Below are 27,577 nucleotides of genomic sequence, written 5' to 3'. Positions count from 1 at the left end.
GGGAGGGATAGCATTAGGAGATATACCTAATGTAAATGATGAGTTAATGGGTGCAGCACACCAACATGGCACATGTATACATATGTAGCAAACCTGCACATTACGTACATGTACCCTAGAACTTAAAGTATATAAAAAAAGAGTAAATGGACAAATGCTGTTTTGTCTTCACACAATACACATGTTCCACCCTTCCTATTGCTGATGAGAAATATTGCATTAGATCATGTTCTAAGAGTAATATAATAATTGAAGAAATCTGTGATTACATCTATGTGATGCTAATTTCAGGAGGTCCTGAGGACTGACTGCAGAGGGCTTGCAGGTACATGAATGTGTGTGCCTGTACCTGTTCCTGTGTGTAAAAGTAGCACGTAAGAGTGCGGACACTGTTACTAGACCTCTCCTGGATGTTGCCAGCCCAGTACATTGCTAGGAACAAACAGCTACTTAACAAAAAGCCTTACCTGGATTGTAAGATTTCTGGGGGAGCTCCTCCAATGTATATATCTGTAAAAGGTATTTTCATCTTTTCATTATCCATGCTCTTGACATGCCTTCTGTCAACTACCAAGATCATTTTCTTATCATTGTGGTAAATGATTGAGATCTGGGAGAGATAATGTATAGTAAGCCTTGATTAACTATTTAATATTCAGTTCTTTGATGACTTCTATATATTTTAATTCTCCTGGCTATACTAGCTATTCTTCCATGCCTTTGTGCTTGTTTGTTCACAAAATGGGGAATAGATATAGATAGATTTTCTTTTCTCACAGACTTGAAAACTCTTGCTTCTACAAGTAGCAGTTCACATTTCCTGGGAAAGGAGGTCTGTATGAAGAGGGAGCCAGCCCAAGAAAAATTTTGCGATTAGACCTATTGTTTCCTCCTGCTCCTTCTGAGAGGATTCAGGAAAGAGCTATAAACAGGTGCCACTGTTCTCTTCTTTTTTAAAAACAACTTTATTCAAGTCTAGTTGATGTACAAAGAACTATACATATTTTATGTATGCAATTTGATGAGTTTGGACATATACAAACACTCATATCATCCCACAATCAAGGTAAGAGACATATCACACATTTCCCAGCATTTCCTTGTGTCCCTTTGTGGTGTGTGCGTGTGTGTGAGCATGTGTGTTAAGCACACTTAACATGAGATCTATCCTCAATAAATTGTAAATTAGTTATAACTATAGGCTCCATGCTGTACAGCAGATTTCAAGAACTTACTCACCTAGCACAACTGAAACTTTATACCCATTGAACAGCAATGTCTTATTTCCCCCATCCCTAACCCCTGGTGACCGCTATTGTATTCCCAAGCAGGTGCCTTCTGGAATCTAGATTGCATGTTACCAGGTGTAATTTTTTGGTGACACAGTGAGCAGTTCTAATGAATCTGCAAAACTGCTAGTCAGAGAAATAGTTAAAATATTCTTTTATTGTAAACCATTCTCATGAGGCTATGGACTTTGAACTGAAAAGGGAAATACAGTCTCCTACCCCTTGAATTTTGGTTCCACTTAAAAGATATTATGCCTTGTATACACTTTATCAAATTGTATATTTAAAATAGTTAATGAAAATGGATGAAGTATATTTTCAGTAGTCTGCACATCTGTTTCAAAACTAAAGGGGATCCTTTGTGAGTTCTCTTTATAAGGAAAACTGTGCTATTATTTTCTACATGCTGGATAAGTGGTTTAAAAGGAAATTCTGTATTTATATTCTTGTTACATTTAGTGGGGCTCAAAGGACAAGCAAAAAAAATGGCTGCGCATCTACACTCTGGCTCATTCCACACGTGCACAGAAGCACTCTAGAGGAACACCAATTGAGATATTTAAGATTAATAGAAGCCTTCTGGTTAATGAAGCAATTAAAAGGAATCTTTCAGTGACTTTTTAATCGGGACATCAATAGGACAAATACATCCATTGTTTTAAAGCAAATGTCTTCCTGGGGTTGAGAAGATGAGGGTCCTTCAGTTGCTCCTTGGATACGAAAGCTCTCAGTTTATTTACTATCCTGCCTGTCTCATTTGTCCGCCTGATTAGATCAACAGATCTAAGTATAAAAAACAAAACCAAAACCAACAAAACTACAATGATTTGTACCTCATGGTATTTTGCATCATTAATTTGAGCTTTCTTTAATGTATCTTCAAGATGCACAGGGCCACTGCTGAATCCAAAATCATAGAACACGTGTAGGTAACCATTGCGCATTTCCAGTCTGAAAAACATACTCTGGGGAGAGAAAGAAGTTGTAAGATAGGAACATCTGTTATTATGTGAGTAGAGTCAGTTTTAGCTGAATTTGAGAAATATGACTATATTCTTAGTTATTGGAGCTATTTGAAGACTAAGAAAGTCTTATGAAATTCTTATGAAATAAAAGTGACAAAGGCTGGAAGTGGTGGCTCACACCTATAATCCCAGCTCTTTGGGAGACTGAGGTGGGTGGATCACTTGAGGCCAGGAGTTTGAGACCAGCCTGGCCAACATGGCAAAACCTCATCTCTACTAAAAATACAAGGCATGGTGGCAGGCACCTGTAATCCCAGCTACTCGGGAGGCTGAGGCAGGAGAATCGCTTGAACCCAGGAGGTGGAAGTTACAGGGAGCCGAGATCATGCCACTGCGCTCCAGCCTGGGCTACAGAACGAGACTCTGTCTCAAAAAAAAACTGACAACTACTTCCATATCAGCAGCTATTTCTCTTCTTAATATATAAAAATTAATTTTATACACAGTGTAAAGATTCTTCTTTTGTTTTCATTCTACTTTCTGAATTAATGGATGAAGTTTTAAGTCTACATTATTGCCCTTTAGCAAAATCTTGAAAACAGAGTATAGTATACCAGTTTATTCAACTGCCTTGTCTTTAGGAAACTTTAAAAAGTTATAGCAGCACAACAGATGTGACTGCATTTATTTTAGGTGAAAATTAGTAATATTAAAAAATAATTTCAAGGTATACTGAAAATAATTCTTCCATATTATCAGCAAATATGGATTTTAAAAAAGAAGGCCATGGCTGTATTGTTTTGAAACACTGGATTTATGTAAATAAATATAGAATTATTATGCACTTGGAACACATGATGTTTGAGAATCAAAGACATTTTGTAACACTCAGGTGACTTACTGATGAGGTTTGCTTGTTTCAGAAGATAGTTCATAGATACAAGAAGTCAATGGATTTGAAAAATAAAGCATTGTGGCAAGGTCCCTATTCTGTAGGAAGTGATCTCCTGAGTGGAGTTTGTGCATTCCTGGGACTGTGGAAAACAACTTATTGGAGTTTAGGAAGAAAATATTTCAACTTTATACTAATTTAAAAACATCTAAAATAGAGAAGAAAATATTTCAACGTCCATTTATACTCACTAAAAAATCTAAAATAGAGAAAGAAACTAATTTTTAATATTTAATACATGAATTATTGACTGTGGGCCTTCATTTTGTCCTTTTGTCAGACTTTCACAAAATTCACATAATGTGTGTGGCTTCCCCAGAGGGGTTCCGCACTTGAAGGGTTGAAGGTAGCTCCTCATCCATTTCTTTGCTTCTCGCCTATTGCAGTTTATTGCAGTTTATGTGTGGCTAGTTACATGGATTTAAGGGTGATATAACTGAAATAATAGAATATTTAGATTCGTATTGAGATGGAGAGTGATGTGAAAACATTTTGAGACACACAGATATTTGCTGGCTACTTCCTACAAATTTCTGAAAATGCTGTCAAGTTTATAAAGGGTTACACATTTTTCTTTGTAACATGAATTATTCTAAATTTGTTGAACTTTATTTGTGATGAGAAATGTCTGACAGTAGTATGAAACCTACTAGTCAATTCAAAAAAGAAACATACTGTCACATCAATGTAAGGGTATTATCATAATAATGGATGAGAAAGTAACTTTTTCTCTTTTTTTTAAGGACAGTTATACTGTGGAGAAATGGTTTTTTAAAAAGATTTTGGGAATTTTTCTATTGTTAAGTGATTTTGTTGATGGGAACAATGCAAATGCAATCCCACAAAAACTCTCCTATCAGCACTATTAAAACATTTGAGGGAAGAAATTTCTAAACTTTAGAAAAATCTTTCAAATAAAGATTTTCAATAGCTTAGAACCCTTTTATTAAAGTTTACAAAATGATATCTGGTTAGCTTATAAGAATTAATATTAGAAAAAAGGAAACATACCAGTCAAATCTCAAAGACAGTCTTTGCCACCTGGTGAATGTGATTGAAAACTATTTGAGTTAGTAGGCACAGCTAATGATATGCTTCTTTCATTTTTTACTTTTGTGAGATATCTTGTCTAGTTACAACAACCAATAAAATTAGTGTTGAAATAAACTGGACTTAGGACCAGACTTTTGAATCACTGTATCACAAAGAGTTTAAGGATTTTCGAAAATATTTAGCATATTTAATTACATTTTCTCATGAAAACTATTTTGTTTGAGGTGTACAGTAAAGTGCTATTCAAAATAATTTCTAGTGAGAGAAAAACATTTCTGTATCATTAATAAAGTCAATTTACTCTTCATTTTAAATGTATATAATCTTTTATCTTTGTATAATTTGTCCTTTATTGCAAGCTTTGAATGTTTCATACTATATTTATATCTGTTTATAGTACACATGTATCATTTATAAATAAAGATATATGTGTGTGTGTACATACATATATACTTATATACACACATACATATATATAAAGTATGCAAGCTTTGCTTTTAAATTGATTAGGGCATATGATTTGGAAAAGTTAGGAGCCCAGTGCAGAATTTCTGCAGACACGCTGCTGTCCTAGATCTTGGTGCTAATTTCCTCAAAGTTCTCTTAGTTTATTTATATCCAAAAATGTACTGTAGGGAAATGCATCTCAGGGTTGCTTTTATTTATTGCTGTCATTACTTTCCTGAAGAAGAAAATCCAATTTGACTTTTCTAAACTAGAATTTCAGTTTGATGGCATGACACACTGGACCTGCGGAGGTTCCTGGAAACGTGAGTCGCAGAAAGTAAAGGAAATAAAGGAAAAGTAGCAGGACTTGTATTTTTACTCACTCCATTGACCATCAGGAGAATAAGGCTGTTGTCAGCTGGTGTTCGAACTTCTATGTCAAAGCGAGTCACCTGACCAAATTTCCCTCTCTTTGTGATGTCTCTCACCACGGCATAACCGGAGCCATCGAAGAAGTAACTAGCAGCCCGACTCTGAGTGAAGGCCAGCTTATCTCTGAAATGGAAACACAAGGGTCATTTGAACACTACAGTTTCTGTTATGCTTTTCAAGTGAAGCCCTTTTAACTCATTCTTCTAGCATCTTCTGTGGACCTTACAACATTTAAATGAAGTCCTGTTGTCAGCACGGAACAGATAAAGAGGTATTTGTAGGTATGTTAAATGGATTGTTTTCTTCTCTATCCTGTGTGCCAAGACAACTGAAGTCTCCAGGGACACCCTAGTGCCTGGAATCCTAAATCAAGGCTGCAAACAAGTTGACACTTGATACTTGGGCATGCTCATCTATGATAGAGAATAGGTGAAGAGTTTTTTTGCAGGTATGACTTAACGCAGTTTCAAACCTGGCTTCCCCAAAGAAAAGTTTGAGAACCTGAATATTGACTCATACTTGTTCTATCTGCTGCTCTTGCATAAATATCCAAGTCTTTAGTACTTTCAACTGTCTCTTACCGGGCACAGGGCACTGATGTGGAGGGGTCCATATTATAGATGTGCTTAAAGTTGTATAAGCTGATCACATCATTATTCAAAGTGGCCAGTTCCAGGCAGCCAACGAAGCCAGGCAGGTTTAAGCTGTTAGGGAGCTGTTCAATAGAAAAAGCAAAACCAACTGTCTCATGGTCATGTTTTACTCAGACATTACAGAACAGACAATGCAACTAATAGTAGGTCAAGGAGACCTACCCCTTCATAGAAATGTCTTTCTAGACCCGAGTGTGTTTATGCCAAATCATTTAGATATGCAGTAACTTGTCAGTTGTGCGAATCTTAGCAGAGAAAGTGGGATTTACTGAGCATTGATTATGTGCTGGTCATAGGCTGGACAGTGAATTCATGACAAAAATCAGTCCTTGTGCCAGCTTTGTGAGGTAGGTATTCTTGTTCTCATATAATGAGAGGGAAAATAATCCTCAGAGAAAATCCAATCATGTGCCCATAACTAGTAATAATAGTCCTGAAATTGGAACCCCAGATCAACTTCTCATCTTCTTTGACCTATCCTTTATCCCCTCTTCATCAGATTTCATACTCTCTCCTAGGTTCCACCCCATCTCTCATCCCAGATACTTTATTTTATACCTGTATTAGGTGAGATAACTGAATTTTTGAAACCACCACTGCAGAGCTGAACATTAGATCTAAACTGTGCTGACACCACAAGCTACGGACATTCCTGTGGCAGGTGGGGGTAATATTAATTACATATGCATGTATCGGAATGAATGAACGGATCTTCAGGAGTCAGCTATAACTTGAAAGCATTGACATTATGAAAATATGAGTAGCATAGACCAGATTTACACATCAGGTTTATAGATTCTGATTCAGAATTCTACTTCCCCCAGAAGTAAGCTCTTAAAGTGATATCAGCAACCCCCAAGTCATTATAGGTTTATGGATTTATAAAAACAATTACTGTAGATTTGTAATAGGTCAAAATAGAGCTGTATGGCTGACCTTGAAGTTGGAAGGCACTCCACCAACATAAAACACCGTGTCCTCGGGGTCCAGGTCCAGCAGGGAGTCATCTCCTGAAAATTCCCCCTTTTTAATGAACTTTTCCTCTGCTGTGCTACTGAGACTCGGGACTGTTAAAAACACCTTTCCATGTTTTCCAACCCTATTGAGATAAATAATTTTCATGTGTTATTATATAATTTATAGAAAATACTTTTTAAATGTCAAAATGTTAATGTTTCCTCATCACAAAATGGGTAATTTAATTTTGTGACACTAGTAAGCATTTATAAAACATCACAATCAATGGGAAAGAGAAGAAAGACATCTCATTTTGAAATTAATTCCTGGATTGGCCAGGTAAAATCTAATAATCAGAGCGTGATTTAGAAATGACTTTTTTTTTTCTTTTCTACTAAGGTGTTTGAGAAAGAATACAAGAATAATGGAAGAAAAGGGAGTAAGAATAAAGGGAGGAAAATGCTATTTATAACTTCCACAGGAAGACTGCATGTGTGTGTGTGCACGTGTGTGTGTTCAACAGGTTTCTTGTGAATTGTGCATATATGCCCTGTGTCACAGATTCACTGTACCTTTCAATCTTGACAATGCTGAAGTAAGCAGGCCAGGAACTGACGGGCTTGGAGTCCAGGGGAATCTCCACATCTTTAGTTCCCAAATTATAGATGTATACCAGGTTATCATTTTTGATTGCAAGACCCATATACTCTTTTTTGGCCTGAAATATCAAGAAGTAAGAAGTCATTTAAATTAAATTCATAGGAATGAACATCATCTTTTTTAAAGGACAATCAGAAATCCAAATACTTGGGTATATACAAGTGACTTCTGGCCTGAATTACTACCCAAAGCTCCTGTGAGACCAGGCAGTGGCTCTTCCTCTCCAGCCTCCCTGTGGCCACATCAGAGTCTGCTGGCCCTATCCTTGCTCAGGCTCATGGAAATTTGTTGGCTACCAGGAATGGGCTAATTTTTTGAGGCTACCCAGGTATATAAATAGCCTGACAGTACTGTTCACTATGCATCTCCAAACAGGATTCAGCATGAAACAGAATAGGCTTCTGTCTTTCTGAAAGACTTTGAGGTATTCCATTCACTCATCAAAGTTAGCAGTGCGATGGTAATAGGAAACAATCTCCACAATTTCCCACACAGAGAAAAATTACTTGTTCTTGAGTCATTCTTTTAATCTTGTCATTAAAATGAGATCTTCTGAGTTACCAGAATGGGCATTGTTTTGGTTCATTTGCCTAGTAGCTTTATTTTAGGCAAGAGAAAAAGCAGCTCTCCTTGTAAATATTATTCCCTCCTTTCAAACTCATGTGCTTACGTTTTTGCTTCCAAGGTACAGGATGAACTGATCTGCAGTCTCGGTCAGTTCTGGCTGCTTCACAGGGGGTTTCATGTACAGGCTCAGAGACGTGAAAGCCTTTAAGTCATCCATACTGGTTCTTGAGTGCACTTCCACAGCTGACTGGCCATCAAACATCATGGAGACTTGGATCTGGAGTTACACAATGGTTTCATTAAAAGTGCTTTGCAGAAATGGGCAGAATGCTTTCTCGTGGTTCTCAGTGGTCTTCCCTCATTCGTGACGGGGGCCTCTAAGCTCTCTTCACCTCCATACCTTTAGTTATTCACTCACATCCTCCCCTAGTTGAAGAGAAGACTCAGGGCAGATTGTGATATAGTCATTTAAAGTGGGGTGAAAGAAAGCAAAAAAAGTGGTGACTAAGTAGATCCAAGAATGAGGATAAATATGAATTCCACAACGAACGGCGTACTCGGTTTGGGTGAACTAAACAACTTACTCAAGTTGTCTGGTCAGTATACAGTTCACAAGGCTCACACAGTTTGTATAAAACTAATTGGGAGAAGTCGAACTAATGTCAGTTACTAATACAGCTGGGACTTTCTCCCTAGGGTCCTCATAAAACAGGCATGGGGTGAGACTGTGAGCAACATCCTTGCCCTTGTCTGCACAGTTGGGAGGGGTCTGGACTAGCTTTATAGTCTCAGACCGGACGGGCTCTGCCTCTTCCTAGCTGTGTAACCTTGAGCAAGTCACTTAACCTTCAGTTTCCTCATCTGTGAAACGAGGATAATAAATTTGTCGTGAGCATGAAATACGATGATAACTCTAAAGTGCTTTCCAGTGCCTGGTCCTACCATTATAATAACTGTAATAATGAGTTCATAAGGTGCCTCTTATAATGGCTCACAGAAAGGCATCACAACAAAGCACAATTCAGTAAGTGCATTTCTCAGAGGCCCAATATGATACGCTGAACTGGTCTGATTCAGGGGTAATTTGTAGAGTATTTACAAGTGGATGGATTGTGTATACTTATGCCATTTAGCTGAATCTTTCCAAATGATTAGACATCTTTACATTAATTTACTAATGTTGATTTGGCTAATGTGAGTGGTCAGTGAGCTCAAGGCTCTGTATTCCCAAATGACTGGAGTGCAGCTGTCCTATGTTACCAGTTGAGTAAAAACTAATACACCTTTTTTTTTTTTTTTTTTGAGACACAGTCTCACTGTCACCCAGGCTGGAATGCAGTAGCACAATGTCAGCTCACTACAACCTCTGCCTCCCAGGTTCAAACAATGCTTGTGCCTCAGCCTCCCCAGTAACTGGGACTACAGGTGTGCACCACCATGCCCAGCCAATTTGTGTATTTTTGGTAGAGACAGGGTTTTGCCATGTTGGCCAGGCTGGTCTCAAACTCCTGGACTCAAGAGATCTGCACACCTTGGCCTCCCAAAGTGCTGAGATTACAGGCATGAGCCACCGAGCCTGGCCAAGACCAATACATCTTAATAAACAAGACGTGTGGGGGATTAAAGTCTTACATTAATAAGTGAGAGTCTGAGAATAGTGCATGTCTGCATGAAAAGCATCTCACTCGGCAGCACTGAGTGAGCTCCCAGCTCCCAAAGGTAGGGCTAAGTCTGTCTTCAGCAAATGGTCTTAGGTGATTAAGGTCCCAAAGTCATACTCTTTATAGCAATAACATTACAAGAAAGCACTCATCAAAACCTAGCTTTTAGAATGCCATTTCTTGATGTACCTTTAGATAAGCCTTTTTTGAAAATGTTCACTGGGGCATCTAAATAAGGTAATTTGTGACAGGGGACTATTTATCACCACTTAAAAGTCAGGTCTATTTATCAAGAATAATCTTCTACAGTACAAAATAGTTGATTTCTAACGCTTCTTTCTGTCAGTAATTAGGACCAGTAGTCTGCTCAGGCTGATTCTTAATTGAGAAAATAAAACCATATACTTTGTTCATAAAAAGGGAGTCTGGTCTATGAATCAATTAAAAAAATTCAAGAGGTCCAAGAAAAAGCTCCACTTTGCCACACTGAAAAGTAATTGCTGTGTCAGGAGATGTTCCTACAAATGCCGGCTCTAGTTATCTTGTGCTAAGTTGCTTCTATGTGTCTCCAAACAGTGTCTTTGTTGAGTTTATTCCTCTTAGCCAGTATGTGATTTCTCGGTCAACCCTGCGGGCGGTCAGTAAAAGCTTCCGCATAATTTGTGTTGTATCAGAGAATTTCTTGAAGGGGTGGGACAGATGGGATAGATTATTCCATTGTGGTGATTGCACTAAAGTAGCTGTTAAAATAACAAAATATAAGAACGAATTGAGGCTTTTATTGAGGCTTTACTTGATTTCTTTTGCTATATTAGCTTTATTGGCTAGTTTAACTCTGTGATTTTTAAACCTGACTACACATTAGAATAACCTGGGAGCTTTGAAGAACATACAGGTACTTCATTAGAATAACCTGGGAGCTTTGAAGAACATACAGGTACTCTATTGCTTTCAGGTTGGGACCAGGAATTGGTTTCGTTTTTCAATGTTCCTCACGTGTTTCTAATTAGCAAATGGGGCTGAGAACTACTGAGTTGGAGAATACAGTGGAAAGGTCCAGGCTCTGGAAGCTGCCCAAGCAGTTGGAGCTCAGCTTCGTGTTATCATTATCACTGAGTGACTGATGAGTCTTTTCATCACTTACCTTGCTGGCAACACTTCTGGTCTGAGCAATGAGCTCTCGGATCCTCTGGATGCTGGCAGACACGTTGCTTGCAGGCCGCTTCTGCTCAACCGTACGAAGCTGATCCAGGAGCTGAGGCACAACTTCTGTCAGATTTCTTACTGCAGTTAATAAAAATTAATCACTTGAGTAAATATCTCAATATTAAGCATATTTCAAGAATCAGATGTAGACAACAAACACGGATTACATATGGTAGAACAATAAGAAATTATTTTAATCCTGCAAAATTAATCGTAAAGCCTGTAAGGTACATGGATGTGCTCTGGTCAAGGAATAGGTCGAGGCAGACATCTGGGCCAGAGTGACTCAGCGAGTTTAGGGCACAGGTGCACACTCCATTTGTTATATAACCTATTTGTAAGCGCATACTTGGCTCAGAGCCACTGTTGTTTGAAAAGGTATAGCTGCCCTGCTGATGCCGTGCACAGGGCACATGCACTTGCGCCCAGAGAAAGAGGGTGCCAAGGTGGCCTGTCTTGCAGATGGACAGAGGGAGAGCCAGGGCTCAACATGGCTCGCGGGTGTGCTGGTGCCCAAAGAGAGAGTAACGCTACTCACCCCTGTAAGGGAGAGGCAGTTGCCTTGAAGGCAGGCAGTGGGGAGCCAGGAACCGACTTGTGCCCAGAGAGAGTTAAGCTGTTGACCCTGAAGGCAAGGGAGAGCCGGCTGTGCAGCTGTGTGTGGGAGCAGCCCGAGCAAGCAGCCGAGACACAGCAGACAGTGTGAGAGAGCTTCTGATGAGACAGCTGCTGAATAAAACTACATTTCACCTGTCTACATCCCCCAAGTGTTCTTTCAGCAATCTGCCACCCACCCACTCCCCTCAGACCTCAGCATGGGCTCGAACCTGACCCCGAGCATGACATTTGGCATAGTTGTGGACCTAACAAAGCCCAAAGCACAATTCATTCCTATTTTTGTGACATTTATAATACTTATTGATCTAAAAATTGTATGTCGAGCAAGCTAACTTTTTCTAAAGGGCAGGGTCCACGGTATATAATCAAATGTTCCTTTAACCATGAAGCACAGGCTCTGCTTGCATTTCTAATATAACTGATATAACAGGTAAAAAGGAATACTGGGAAAAAAGGTGGGAAGATTGTTTTCCAGAATGTCCATGCACACATCATGCTGCTGCTACTGTCCCAAAAGAGAGCACTAAATGGAGGACACAGGTAGCACTCAGAAAAGTGGCAATTGTGCCAAGGTAGGGGTAGGCAGCCATGGTCTGTGGGTGCAGACAAGGGTGATGCTACAAGCAGATCATAGTGACCTCTTATTTCTTTTTACTCTTGGACATCTTGCTGGAGAACAAAACAACCTCTGGGTGTTGGGGGTTGAGGGAAACAGCAAAAGAGGAAGTGGCCGGAGTGGGAGACAACACTCCCCTTGACTCAGTCTAGTGCAGCTGTGCCCCATAAGGCTGACACTGGCTACTTCTTATGTCCTTCTTTTTGAATGCATAACTTAAACATAGAAAAGAGCATGAGTCAGCTGGGCATGGTGGCTCACTCCTGTAATCCCAGAAATTTGGGAGGCCAAGGCTGGTGGATCACCTGAGGTCCGGAGGTTGAGACCAGCCTGGCCAACGTGGCAAAACCCTGTCTCTACTAAAAATATAAATATTAGCCAGGTATGGTGGTGTGCGCCTATAATCCCAGCTACTCGGGAGGCTGAGGCAGGAGAATCGCTGGAACCCAAGAGGCAGAGGTTGCAGTGAGCCGAGATCGCACCCCTGCACTGGCGACAGAGCGAGACTCTGTCTCAAAAAAAAAAAAAAAAAAAAGCACCAGTCATAAGGATACGGCTTGTTGAGAGAAACTCAAAGAGAATGGCATAACTTTTTCTAGAGTTTCATTGACTGAACAGTGGTTCTTCAAGTGTGGTTCCCAGACAAGCAGCATCAGCATCACCGGGAACTTGTCAGAAATGCAAATTCTTGGCCCTGTCCCAAGCCCACTGAATCAGCAGTTCCAGGAGTGGGATCCAGCAGCCTGTGTTTAACAAGCCCTCCAGGTGATTCTAATGTACACTGGTGTTTGAGAACCATTGGCTCAGAGACAAATACTTTTGAGGTATTCTCTTACCTAAGGGCAGGGCCATGGTCATTAAGCATTAGTAGCTGGGCAAGAGCAAGCCTCTTCCTGGAGAAAAACTAAACTCAGATTCAGGAGACTATGTCAGTGCAGACCAAGGAGACACCCCTTCTCTGTGCTTAGGACACACAATGTTTCTCCAGCACAAGGAATAGAATTAAGTAAAATAATAGCAACTATTAGTTTATTATATTGATTAATACAGAGGTAAATATTTATTGTTTGGATCACTGACAACAGCATTTATTTTATAGTATACTAATCTTTAAAAACTAGACATAATATACTTAATGAATTATGTTAGATGTTGATTTTGGAAATGTATATAAGACAGAGTCCCCCTGCTCCCTACAATCAATTATCTCAGAAAAAGGGGGCCACCTTATATTAGAGTATTTATAAAGTCTCTTACATTATGGTATCCTCTTTCATTTACTTTGTTTTGAACCACAAAATGCTATTTGAGAAAAGCACAGTAAACAATTTCAATTTTTTTGAAAGTTCTGGATGCTTATTGGAATCACTTGATAAAACTGGTAAAAAATGGAAAAAAGAATGTAACACAGATTTGGTACATATTCCCGAGGCCATATCATTATAAATGTAATAGCTGAATTTCATGTAGGCAAATCTTTTAAAGACAAAATTTTAAAAGCACTTCCATGAGTGGTTACATGGAAGAAACGAACATATACTTAAAAGATCATTATAAAAGAGCTATTTTACTGTTATGGGAATCGGTATTTGTAAATTGGAATAAAATTTGCAGTGGCAGGTCATATATGGATTTATGACCTCTCTTAATTCAGATACAAATGAAGGTAATATTGTATGCAAAACCATATTAGAGAACAAAAAGCTCTAGTCATGATATTGTCATGATATTGACAGACATTGTTATTTAAGAAGTTATGAAGTGATTGGATAAAAATGTGAGAATGGAAAAAGGGACATTTCACAAGTACTGCATGGTTCTAATATCTACAAAATAAATTAGGTGGACATGAAAATATTTCATTTTCACTTCTGTAGAACTATATATTCAAGTTGGCCAACATGCGGTTCTTAATAGAAAGCTGGAGTTATGTTTGGCCATGTTCAGTACTTGTTGGTAATAACCTGTTTTACTCAGATAAAGAAAAAGCAATGTTGACTAGTAAAAGCAATGCCATTTAGTAATTTTTTTCCTAAAAGCTAAACAGTATTGTGTTAGGATTATTTACCCAACATTTGATTAACCTTGTTCCCTAAAGGATAAGTCTTACATTGATACAATTGCTACCATTATTTCACATAGAAAAAATTATAACTCTTTACCAATCTATCTAGTGTTCATTCAAAATATATGTATGTTTCTCATATGTATTCAGACAGGTATAGATAGATAGATAGATGAATAGAGCAAAACCTTTTCTTTTTCTAAGCTAACTTCTATAATTTTTAAATCCAAAACCCAAATGAAGAAAACTGTTTTTTGACAAAAGATGTATAGAGTTTAATGGCCAATTCCTTAATTAGATTCAAATTGTGAAATTGCTAAGTGATACCTGCATCCCTAGCAGAGTCCACTGCAGTGTTGTAAGCAGAAGAGTCAAAATGTTGAAGATTCTGTGACCAGTTGGTTAGATTGTTGGCCATGGGGGCAGTGGCCTGCTGCACCTCCATCGTCGTCCTGTTGGCTTCCTCGGTGATCAGCCTGGACTGCCCCAGGCGCTGCTGGGCATCCCCTTTACACAGAGCATAGGGTCATTCACTTTGCAGAGAAGCCAGACATTTGCTGGGAAACACTAACACCCCTTTAACCCTTCAGTGAAATAGATCTCACATTTTGGGCTCTTAAGCAAAAGTAAGATTTTTAGATAACCATGCGGCCCACTGAAAACATTTCCAAATTAAGAGATAAATTTAAAAAGAAGATTAATTGTATTTCCTGTAACCTGGTGAGAAAGCCATAGAAAATGCATATGAGTTAATATGAGAGTTTAACTCATAAGAGGTTCGTGTCTGAAATTAATTGCAAGTATCACTTTCTTTTCTGAAAAAGTAGGCTTGTGGAACACTTTTGCCATAAAAATGATGCTATAGAAATTAATTCATAAAGAAAGATGTTTTTAACAGAAAAGAAAGCAAATTTCAAAGAGTTTTATTAGTGAATTCTCATTTTGTTAAAAATTACATCTGTAAAATAACCATAATGTAAATTTACAACAAAATATTTTGTCTAGGGGATGGGATTATAGGTGATTTTCTTCTTTTGTTCTTATCAGAATTTTCTAATATGTCTATAAAAATAGTTTATTATTTTTATAATATTATAGTTCACTTAGGTGATTTTATAACTTCAAATTTTATACATTTGAAGTTATGCCCTAATTTGGTTATTGGATTGGTTATATGCCCTAATTTGGTTATTGGATTTCTTTGGCCCCAACTGTAACATAATTATAACTGTAAAGCAATTATAAATTTGAAGTTATACCATCACCTAAATGAATTCTGATTATTTTTGTTATAAAAATAATACTTAATTTAATAATATATAAATAATAAATAATTTATTAAAGTGAGGATATATTTCATTTAGCCTCACATATTCTGGATTCTGATAAATGCTGGTTTGAATCCTGAATCTGCTTCTTACTGGCTGTGCTTGTTGCAAGTTCCCTAACCTTGATGAACCTCAGGGTTCATATCAGCCTGAAGGCAATAGTGGTACTTATCCCCATGACATAAAGTATTAATATGTTTGACTGTGTTCCCACCCAAATCTCATCCATAATCCCTACGTGTCATGGGAGGGATGGGTGGGAGATAATTGAATCATGGGGGCAGTTTCCCCATATTATTCTTGTGATAGCGAGTTCTCATGAGATCTGTGGTTTTACAAGTGTCTGGCATTTCCCCTTTGCTCAGCAATCATTCTCTCTCCTGCCGCCCTGTAAAGAGATGCTTTCTGCCATGATCGTAGGTTTTCTGAGGCCTCCCCAGCCATACAAAACTGTTACTCAATTAAACCTCTTTTCTTGTAAATTACCCAGTGTTGGGTATTTCTTCATAGCAGCGTGAGAACGGACTAATACAGGTATGTTGAACACTTAGGACAGTGCCCAGCTCACACTAAGCATCAATAAACAGTCACTCTGATGATGGTGATGATGAGGCTTCTCCGTGAATGACCACTCACCTGGCCAGAGCTTTGGTGCACTGTAGCACTGTAGCTAGGATTTGCTCATTCTAGTAAAACACGCGTATGCTACACTAGTGTTTTAACTTTCACTGTGCCAAGGAAGGCACATCTGCTTCCAATCGCACCTATCTAAGATACCACTGCAGTCCCAGATTAAGCAAAACATGTGTTTTTGTTTCTCTGTTTGGGCTTGCTGGTCTCCCTGGTCTCTATTTGGTCTCTGTTTGGGCCTGTTGCTTATATGATAAGAATGACTTGACATGTAACAGAGGGAAGCTGTTTACAGCTGGGGCCAAAGAAATCCAATAACCAAATTAGGGCATATTGTTATGAGGAAGGATATTCATAAGAAAGCCATTACCAAACACTAAAAACAGCACGATCCCATTAAAAGACACACACATGCACACGCGCGCACACACACACACACACACAGAAGAAATGCTGGAAAAAAAGGCTCTCAAATCTAAAGATCACCTCTAGGTGGTGTGATTATAGCATTTATATTTATTTTCTTCTTTTTATTTTCTAGAACTTTTTTTTGGTAATGAATATGTTATTCTGTCATCAGAAAACAACATTTATGTATAAAAACATTGACAAATAAAGAATTACCTAATCCTTCCGTGAAGGTTTACCTTACACTCCAGTGAACCAACAGATGAGACTTCAATTCTTTCTTATGCTTACCTCTCTCTGCTGCTTGTAGTTGCTTAACGGCATCACTGAGTCTGGTTTTAAGGGCACTTTTCCTTGCTAGGGCTCCACCCACACGCCTGCTAGTGTCAGCCACTGCCTCATCACTGCCTGTGGAGAAGCAGCAGAAAGAAGTACTAGTGGAGCCAAGATGCCTCGTAAAGGTTTCCATTTCAACAGGGAAACTTCTCATTTGTACGATGCAGTCATCTGCAGTATTTGCAGCATTCTGAATACTCTGAACATAGATCAACAATTCTGGAAAGTAGCATTTAAAATTTGAGGTGCAGAATTGCAGAACACTTGTAATACTGCTTGTGAGTGACTTAGGATGCCATAATGGTTAATGTCTTTGATTGAAACATATAGCCCTGCCGTGACTTATAACACCAACCACACAATTGGTAAAGAGCTGAAAAGAAAAAAATCTCTCTGTCTATATATATATATGATGATGACTGGTTATAAAAATAATCCTTGTTTTCTTATTTGTTTCAATAAAATTTTAATTGCTATATAGCATACATCTAGCAAAAGGCATCCTTTAAAAATGCACAGCTTGACAAATGTTCACAAAATGAACACAAAACATAAACCAGCATCCAAGTCAAGAAAATAGAAACTTATTACCACCTTTTAAGCTCCCTAGAGCCCCTGTGATGACCCGAAGATAATCACTATTTTGAATTCTATCTCTACCTATTTGTGTCTGTTTTTAAACGTTATTCAAAAGAGAGAATACGGTATTGCAATCTTTTATATCTGTCTTAATTTCCATATAGCGCTATAATAAATCTTGATAATGCAGTTTGTCTTCCAGCTTTGTTTTTATTCTTCAAGATGATCTTGGCTATTCTTGGCTTTCCCCTCTCATTTCCATATAAATTCTAGAATATTCAGTTCAGGTACTTTAATCAATACTGAATTGAATCTGTAGATGAATTTGGGAGAATTGTCATTTTTACAAATTTTAGTCTTCTACTCAATGAATATGGTATTTATCATTTATATATAAATTCTTGTTTAGATCTTCATTTATTTACATCTTTATGTGTAGCAACCTTAGCCTCTTTTGTCAGATTTATTCCTATGTATTTGATGCTATTGTAAACACTGTTATTTTAAAAAGTTAATTTCCCTTTGTTGTGTATAAAATTAAACCAGATTTTTACACATTGAATTGGTAATGTAGCATGTCCTTGTATGGTTTCTAATATTAGTGGAAAAGCATTCAATATTTCCATTTTAATATATTTGCTGAATATTATTTTATTTTTCAGATTATGGAAGCTTCCTTCTATTCCTAGCTTACTGAGAGTCTTTTTTAAAAATAAAAAATGAGTATCAAGTTTGTTAAATAATTTTTCTGCATGTAGTGAGATGACCATATGAATTTATCCTATATCCTATAAATGTGACAAATTACAATTGATGTTTTAAATGTTAAACTATTCTTGAAATCCTAAAATAAACTCAAATTGGACATCAAATTAAACTCAAATTGGTTTATTGTTATCTTCCCCCCCCCAAATATGTGTATAAGGGGTGGTGGTGTCATGAAGTACAGTTAACCAAATACAAGCACTTCTTGTATTTTTTCTGGGTAGTGTGGAGAATTTGCATTGCACCCTGCCTTCTTCCTCTTTCTAATTTCAATTTCCAAACATTATAATACAAGCAATGTTTTAGCTCTTATTTTTGGGTCTCATGACTGCAAAAACAAAAAAAAAACCCTGCCTGATATACTGAGAAAGAATATATTTAACTCTATATTTGTAGCTCTTGATAAAAAGATGAGGAAGAAAATCTATTTTGGGCTTGATGTTTATAAGAAGAAATGTTTCATAAGAAGTGTGTTCTATTTGGAATTTACTGACTTGCATAAATATTTTTCATTTTGCAAATGAGTTAAGTAGAAGATTCATATAAATAGCAGCTTCCTGAGATTATATTGATTATCAACTATTTGGTATATATAATGAAAGAGAAAGTTGGGAAGTAAAGATTACTGATCATTAAAGGGAATTTGGAATGAAGAAAAGGTAATCTAAAATTATAACATAATTTAGTAGATGACTATGGTTTAATTTGGGAACCTGAATGTATATCACAAATGTGTATATTTTCAAGGGAAGACAGCCCTGTAAAGTTCTAAGTCACACAGTACTAAGTCCCTATTGTTGTTCCTTTTGCAAATAAATACATGAAGGGATTTAGCCAAACGAGATCATGAAATAGGTGAACAGGTCTGTAAAATATTCAAACAGGCTAATGCAGAGAGATTTATCAGACAGAAAATACGGAACTTTGAAGGGATGTGGGTAGGGGTCGATTAATGGTTAAATTTAAAATAGAAAAGTTGCTTTTATGAAGTTCAATAACTCAATAATGACAAGACTGAGAGAATATATTACAAGTTATCAAAAAGAATAAAATATTTAAGTCACTGTGTCATGAAGACTGACACATTCTGGTCTTCACAACACAAGAAACAAAAGCAATACATAGATATAGCAACATTTGTTTAGAAATATTTTACTGTTAATATTCTAATTCTTCACTACTGATATTCTAATTATTTTCCGTAGAGTATGTTCAGGATAGACTTATACAATAAATTAATTAGACATATAATAATTAGGCTAGAGAAACAATGGCACTTTTTACTGCCTTTGTTTGCCCAGAAGAATAAAATAACAGTTGTTTTATGAGAAATAAATAGTTAAGTATCTGTGTATGAAAAGCAACATGCATTTATCTTCTCTATGTAATGGCTCTTTGCAAAAGAGAAAGAAAATGCATGGTTAAATGAGATTAATTACTTTAACAAAATTGGGTGAGATTTATAGTTTCAAACGTGGCCTTTGTTTTTAGGTGGTAGTTAGAAGTTCGCTAGATGATGAATTTCCAACCTCATTAGTCAATGTTCGAAAGTCCTTAGGAATTAGTTCATCATCTCTGAGATGAATAATGTTTAGTGAATTTCTTAGTCCATTCAATTGTTTTTAAGAGTAACTCACAAGATTCAAAATTGTCTAATGCGATTTTGCTTTTATTTTTCCTTCCTTCCCTCACCCTTGGATGTGAGCACTTTAGCAGATGCAAACATTGGCCTTTGGAAATCCTTCTTACCACATGGCTGTTAGGTCTGTTCTAAATGCAGTAACCTATGTAGAACACAAACTACAAAAAAAAAAAAAAAAAAAAAAAATGCAAATAACCAGATGACTTTGTGGTGCCCTTTTATCCTAATTGACTCACAGTGATGACCCATTCCTCACGGGAAACATTTTAAAAGGGCTTCGGAATTGTTCAAGGAAGAGGAAATTTTGTGCAATACAGTTTTAGTGTTAAGTGTATTTTATGACATTTCCCCCTAAAGATGGATATTTATGGTAAGTTTCTATTAGTCAGCCTGTTTGATTAGCAGGCATAGCCACAGTATGTGAGATAGCTATATGTTTCCACGTAGTTTACTACGTGGCATTTTTTTTTTTAAATCACAATTTAAAGTATCAAATCTTTGCTCTTTTGTAACTAGACTCCGAGCAGGAACTATTGATATGTTATTTAGTTATTATCATTCTTTAATCCTAGATTTGGAAACCTCTGTATACATGTATGAAAGGAGGGAAGCAGCTATACATTAGAAGGGAGATAGGAAAGTGAAGATATTTACTAGACTCTGCCTTTGCTTGCAGTTCTCTGGCTTGATTGAGGAGGTTCTCACTTTCATCTTTATGGTAAATGATTTGAGTATCAATCCCACTCACCGCCTACAAAGGAATTGGGAGGAGAGAGTAAAAATGACAGCAGAAGAAATGAACTATTCATAGTTGTAGGATTTAAATGACACAGTTTATCTGCTAAACGCCAAGCAAAATTCATTCAGCTTCATTTTCACAGCTCAAAATTAAGGTCAAATCTGTGACCATGAGAAAGCAATGTGTTTGGCATTTTCAAGGTAATGTGTTTTTTTGGAAAGATTCAGTGAACCTAACAAAGCCCTGGCCAAGGCCCCACCAAAGTGCTTGCCACATAGAAGCCACGCAGCAAATAATTTTGAGTTGAAAAAAATCTAAATGAATGCATAAAGTATCTTCTCTATCAGCAAGAACAATTTTAAATACATATTTTTGTTTTTCAGGGACTTTGGCTAAAAAAACAAGCTGTCAAAGGAACTGGCATTTGCTGACTGGATTACAGCACATCTTGAAGAACCTGCAGACTGAAACCTTCACGGCATTCATGAAATGGTCTTTCCTTAGTTCCCCTGACCTTTCCACTCTTTCTGCCATTTGGATTTCACACTGGATGTTCAAGAGACGACATCAGAAAACAGAAAAGCCAGTGGGAAAGGCAAGGTATAAAGAACTTTAAGGGAGTACTCACATCATAAATTCGGTCAGTGGTGTTCAAAGCAAATTCTGCTGTTTCATTGGCTTCACTAACATAATTAACGATATTTTCATAGACATTTGATGCATCCAAAGCCTTCTGTACCAGCCCGTTCATATCTGAACTGTGTAACTTCCTGTTAATAAACAAACATTATTATTTCTCCTTCTTACCTTCTTGGGGCCATATTTAATGCTTGCTTTTTAAATACTTCTAGGATCACAAATGCTTCCTTCCTGTTATTCAAAGTCACCTAGCGTGGCAAGGTTTTCTTGAGGGTCACACCTCCTCTGCATTCCTCTGTCTTTGCTGAACCCCATTTTGGTTCTATGACGGCTGCCTGTCTGGCAGTAGCAGCAGGAAAAGGGAATGATGATTTAAAAACAGCCTGTGCACCTCTTCTAGCAGGAGTTTGTTTATGTGATAGAGGTCAGGCAGAGGAATGAAGCCATGATGCCGACTACCTAGTGCTTATCCAAATCGGCATTGTTATTTTCTTTCCGCAGAGGAAGCCGAGGCTCTAGGAGAGTATGCAGAGCTTGGCCAGGGCACATATTGTCAAGGTTTGTCTCACTCCTGAGGCCTGGTTGCATCCTGGGCCTCAGGAGTGAGACAGCCCCAGCCCTTCCTCAGCACACAGCCCCACCTAAGCCCACCCTCACCCCTGCCCTTTCACACCATAGTCTCTGCCTTTGCCCCTCTCTGGCCTGTGTAAGGTTCATCCAATATTTACTGAGTACTCATCACACAGGGTGCTTGCACATTTGCACACAGGGACTAATAATGTGAGATATAACAGGAATAAAATATGGAAATGCATGGCATCTGGTAATCATCAGAGTTTATTATTATACCTACACTATTTCCTGAATTGGGATTTTAAAACTATGTGTACCCACATAATTTATTTTATTGACAAATACTTCTACTGCCTCTGTAATATAAACTCTAATCTCCACTTTCACAGTTCATCTAAATCCTTTGTCTTAATTTTATGCAGTCTTAAATCCGCCAATTCCTTATTTTTTTTCTCAGTCCCAAACATCGATGATTAGTATCATCACCTCGTTTGTCGGTGACCTCCAGAAGGTCCTCTGTGACCCCAGTATGTGACATTGCAGATCCCACACTGGCTCCTGTCTTCAAACCGCCTGACCTGTTGAGCTCGGTCATTGTTCCTCAATCTCCTACATCCAGTTCCCGTCCCTGTGTGCTCCCTCAGAGCGACTTTCTCTATATTTCTTTGGCTACTTTCCTCTCTGTTAACCAAGTCTATCATCATTCTACCTCCTCTACAGAAGGGCTGATTCATTCATTAGGCACAGCGGTTTCATTTTAATTTTTTTTCATCAGAAGAAAAAAATGAGGATAACAATAATAATGGTATTAATCTTTATACCAATGCAGACATGAAATAAAGGTTTTAATGTTTTTATGGAGAAAAGAACCCACCAAGGCAAAAGTGCCTAGGGCCTATAGAAGTCACGGGGCTCTGCTCCACAGAAGCGAGTCTAGTCTAAATACTCAATATCTCAATTTGATTCTTCTCTCTTTTCCCCAGCCATCCCATTACTGGGTATATACCCAAAGGATTATAAATCATGCTGCTATAAAGACACATGCACACGTATGTTTATTGCGGCACTATTCACAATAGCAAAGACTTGGAATCAACCCAAATGTCCATCAGTGATAGACTGGATTAAGAAAATGTGGCACATATACACCATGGAATACTATGCAGCCATAAAAAAGAATGAGTTTGTGTCCTTTGTAGGGACATGGATGCAGCTGGAAACCATCATTCTCAGCAAACTATCACAAGAACAGAAAACCAAACACCGCATGTTCTCACTCATAGGTGGGAACTGAACAATGAGATCACTTGGACTCAGGAAGGGGAACATCACACACCGGGGCCTATCATGGGGAGGGGGGAGGGGGGAGGGATTGCATTGGGAGTTATACCTGATGTAAATGACGAGTTGATGGGTGCTGACGAGTTGATGGGTGCAGCACACCAACATGGCACAAGTATACATATGTAACAAACCTGCATGTTATGCACATGTACCCTAGAACTCAAAGTATAATAATAATAAAAAAAAAAAATTTGACAAAAATGTCACCAAAGCAAAAAAAAAAAAAAAAAAAAAAACAAAACTCAATACCTGTTCCTCCCCACAACGCCTTCTGAGAAAACGGCTCAGAGAGCAAAATCTGGGGAAGGCAGACAAGAAAACATTTTTTTAAAAAAGGGACAAAATACAAATATTTATTAATATTTTAAAATGTTGCTGGCAAGAGTGGTAAGATATACCAAAGAGCATGAAACAAAGCCTTTATTACTTTGCTTTTGTTACTAGGCACAGAACAAGTACTACCTCAATATTCAAATTAAACATGTGCTATTGAAATGGAAGCTTCTTAATGAATTTTGTTTATCTTTGTTCGAGCACAGCACGTAAATCACTGTGTACACCAGACAGATGTGGAAGGATATTCACATTTTGAATGAAGATGTCTCTAAGTTGAAATACTTTCATGAATATATAGTCAGAAATATTCTAAACACAAAAGGACTTGAGGGTGATTGATATTTTGGATCACGTTTCATGTAAAGCATGTAGTAACTATCTTAGAATCATGCTGGAATGCTGTTTGTTGCAGAGTGGCATTATACATAGAAGTTGTATTTTGGAATCCCAATGAATGGGATGTAGCTACAAAATGACAAAAGAATGCTGAAGAGAGCCATAAGATGGATCTCAAAAACAACATTCTGCTAATATAGTATATTATCAAAATAGTGTTTTTTCTAAGCTCTATTTTATTGCCTTCGTCAAAAGCTTATTTTCTAGGGCCATGATACCGAGCGGGGTATAGCACTGTCTCACCCACTGACACACCAAGATTTTATATTACCTCTCTCTTTCTTTTTTTCTCTCTTCATAGGAGATTTGGAAGAGTGTTTGAACATTTTGGCAATCAAGAATAAGAAGGTGATTGATAGTTTGAACAGAAGTTAATCTTGGTTCTTATTTTATTCATGACCTTTACTGGTCCTTTTTTTCTAGTCTTTCTCTATAATGATCTCATTATTTACCTATTATTTCAGGGTCATGAATTCAATTCTGATCTTTCAGTACTTTTCAGTTAACATTAATTGAGTGTCCAAGAGGTGTGTGACTCTCTTCTAGGTGCTGGGAGGAAAATTGCCAGTTGATTTTTTCTTAACAGGTGTTGAAATCAAATAGTTCCTGCTGGGTGCTGTAGAGTATTTATCAGAAGTCAGTTATATTGCCAATTCCCGACCAGCTTTACTTAAGACACTTGGGTGTGGAAAGATAATGCTGTCTATGAAATAAATAGGTGATGTTAGAAATAGACCTTCTAAAGGGATCTGATTTATTTGATAATGTTTTATACAGCATTTATGGCCCTAACCAAAATGTCTTTGGTCATCCTACCAGTAATTGTGGAACAGACACCCTCCTCTTCCCAGAACACAGGCCTTTAATATGACAGATTTTTTAAAACAAAAAAGACCAGCTCCCCCAAACAATTGCAATGAACAATGATGGACTCGCAGATGGACCAACCAACCAACCAACCAACCAACCAACCAACCAACCAACCAACCAACATATCAACACATAAGCATATCCAACCTTAACCAACCTGGTAAAACTGTATTCCAGTAGCTCTGGCATATGGAATTGAATAGTAATATTTTATTCACCCCATGATAGATATTTACATTTCTGAAACCAGGATATTACCTGCTCAGTTCATTAGCTTCTTGTTGAAGTTCCTGTGCATGGTCAATAGCTTCTTGGACTAAATCATGGCTGAGGTTACTTAGGTTAGATAGTTTTACTTGTAGTTCATTTTTAGCTCCATCTATTTCTGCATAAATCCCTGATGCATTCTAAAGAAAAAAATTTTAATAAATAGATTGAATTTAGAAGAACTTAAAACATTTTTCCTAGGCACCAAAAGATAATCTCTATTCTTTCTTATTATGAAGGTTAGTAAATTTCAGTGCAGGACCACATAAGTCTAAAATACTCTAAGTAGATATCTATTTATCCTGCACTGCCAGCTCTTTCTTCTGTATTGATTGCTTCCTTAGCATTTACAACCCAGAAATCTCTGCTGTTTGAGATCTAAAAACGAAACTAAACTAAAACCTTCAAGTATCCACACATGTCCCTAATGTTACTACAATACTTTTCTCCTCTCTTCATAGCAAAGTATTTCAAAAAATGGAAGTTGCTTATATATGTTGTCTCTATTTTCTCTCACTTTATATTCCCCATTTTGACCTATTCCTGTCTGATATCTACTCCATTACTCTACCAAGAGAAGTTAACTTAATGACATCGAAGTTCCTGAATCTAATGGACATCATTCAGTTCTCATTTGACCTTTCAGCTACCTTTCAGGTGGTTGACTACTTCCTGAAACTCACCTTGTAACCCAGGCTCTCTTGGTTTTTAATCCAACCACAGACCTACGACTTTGCTTAAAGATCGTGAAACTGTGTAGACAGATATTCCTGCAAACCCATGACTTTCAGCCTTGGCTGGCCCCTCAATGCTGCAAAGAGATTTGTTCTCCTAGTCACTCAAAGAGTGATTCTAAACATTGTCATTCTTCCTAAGCCAACACTTCCTTCACCCACCCCCATCTGATTCTAAACAGATCACTTTATTTTCTTTTTTCTTTGGAGGCCATAAACTGTTAGTGGGGGACACTTCTTCCACACTTCTGATGTCTCCTCCATATGCAGGGAGCCCAGTGAGGGAAACTCCAGACCTCTCTGCCCTTTTCCTCACTCTACTCCTGTGAGAGGGGAATGGTTGATTTGATGGGTAAATTTGGGAAGAATAACTCTATAGGCTCTGCTCAACTCCACCCTTCTTCGTCCTGGGAGCAAGCTGCCAGCAGAAAGCCTGAGTTTTCCTGTGTTCCTCCATATGAAAGCTATTTTGAGCAGAACCCCCATCTAAGCCTCACAGTGTTGCCTGTCTGGGTAGGCACAGCTGCCTGATACTGGGACTGAATGTCAGCTACCCTACTTGGCTAAGAGACCTAAAGCCATGCCTGCTGCTTAGTAGCTTCAGAAATAAGGCAACATCCTTGGTCTCTGTATTTACTATTTTATTTATGTTTCAACCTGTTTAGAACTTGGGTTCTGGATAGGGGCTCTATTTATTGGTAACTCCCTCAGAGACTCCAAAACTAATGAACCGGTATTTCCCCAACTTTTTGCAACCGGCCCCCAGCCCTTCCCCACAAACTCTATAGATGTATTTATAGCTACACCTACACATAAATTTCTCTCCAATTTTAAGAGGAAACGTGTTCATTTTCTGTATAAAGCATGCTGCCCCATTGTCTTGGTAACCCCGTTATTCATTCTTGCTTCCCAGCTACTGACTCTTCTCAGCTATAAACATGCTCAAGTATCTCCCATCAAAAAACAAACAAACAAACAAACAAACAACCTTATTCTTTCACTTTAGGCTCCCTTCTAGCTTTTTCTCTTGCTTTGACACAGTGCACTTTACAGAAATGATTCTTGCCAAGATCACCAACACCTGGCCCCAAATTGCCAGATCCACTTGACATTTTCCCATCCTCATTTACTGGATCTATCTGTGGTTTGCCACAGTGTTGGTCACTGTCTTCGCTTAAAACTCTTTTCTTTTCCTAGCTTCTGTGACTATGTTCTCTCCTAGGTCTCCTCTTTCCCTGACCAGGAAGGAGACCATGAAAGTTGGCGTTTGAATCCCAGCCTTTTCCTCTCCCCTGAGTGATCTCGCTTCCTTCCCTGAGCGCAGTCTTTGAGTATTCTAATCCATTCTCTACCATCTTGCAGGAAAGGTACTCTTCCTATTAAGAAAATTTGACCTGTCCCTTGTCAGAATCAGTCAGTTGCTTTGCAGGAATGAGTCCAATTTCTAAGCATGACATCATCAACTGACCACTCTTCTCTCACCAATTTTATCAATTCTCATGAACCCCAACCCACTATATCCCATAGTCTAATCTTGACCAACTGATTGTTGTTTTAATGCTCCATAATTTTTTCCGGTCTCTTACCTTTGCACATATTTTCTATTTCTGGAATTATTTTCTTTTATTTTCTGTCTAATCTACCTGGAAAACTCTGCTCCTTTCAAATTCAGCTCAAATATCACTTCCTTTTTGAGGTCATCCCTAACCTCCTCAGGATGAGTTAAGCGTTGCCATGTGTTTTTATTATTCATTCGTGTGTCACATGATTGTAATCATTTTAAGTGGTTATTTAACTCATCACATCATACAATCCTAGGAGGCAGGAACTGAGTTTAGCTTATTTTTGTA

General features: G+C 37.8%; 1 protein-coding gene across 4 annotated transcripts in view; it reads right to left on the bottom strand.

Annotated features, from left to right (window-relative positions):
• Positions 1 to 27,577, bottom strand: part of LAMA4 (laminin, alpha 4) — a 158,306-nt gene that overhangs the window by 27,546 nt on the left and 103,183 nt on the right. For all 4 annotated transcript variants that reach the window (XM_011970603.1, XM_011970605.1, XM_011970602.1 and 1 more), the window contains exons 14-26: positions 24,985 to 25,133; positions 21,197 to 21,338; positions 20,484 to 20,580; positions 16,799 to 16,915; positions 14,469 to 14,648; positions 10,781 to 10,920; positions 8,079 to 8,252; positions 7,321 to 7,466; positions 6,728 to 6,890; positions 5,720 to 5,853; positions 5,090 to 5,261; positions 2,123 to 2,254; positions 468 to 610 (exon numbers count right to left, since the gene is read on the bottom strand). In XM_011970603.1, coding sequence (XP_011825993.1) covers positions 468 to 610; positions 2,123 to 2,254; positions 5,090 to 5,261; positions 5,720 to 5,853; positions 6,728 to 6,890; positions 7,321 to 7,466; positions 8,079 to 8,252; positions 10,781 to 10,920; positions 14,469 to 14,648; positions 16,799 to 16,915; positions 20,484 to 20,580; positions 21,197 to 21,338; positions 24,985 to 25,133 — 1,889 coding nt within the window. The remainder of the gene's footprint in view (positions 1 to 467; positions 611 to 2,122; positions 2,255 to 5,089; positions 5,262 to 5,719; positions 5,854 to 6,727; positions 6,891 to 7,320; positions 7,467 to 8,078; positions 8,253 to 10,780; positions 10,921 to 14,468; positions 14,649 to 16,798; positions 16,916 to 20,483; positions 20,581 to 21,196; positions 21,339 to 24,984; positions 25,134 to 27,577) is intronic.

Source organism: Mandrillus leucophaeus, unplaced genomic scaffold (genome assembly GCF_000951045.1).
Source record: "Mandrillus leucophaeus isolate KB7577 unplaced genomic scaffold, Mleu.le_1.0 Scaffold96, whole genome shotgun sequence".
NCBI classification, from domain to species: Eukaryota; Metazoa; Chordata; class Mammalia; order Primates; family Cercopithecidae; genus Mandrillus; species Mandrillus leucophaeus.
This window is presented reverse-complemented; position numbering and strand designations above follow the sequence as displayed.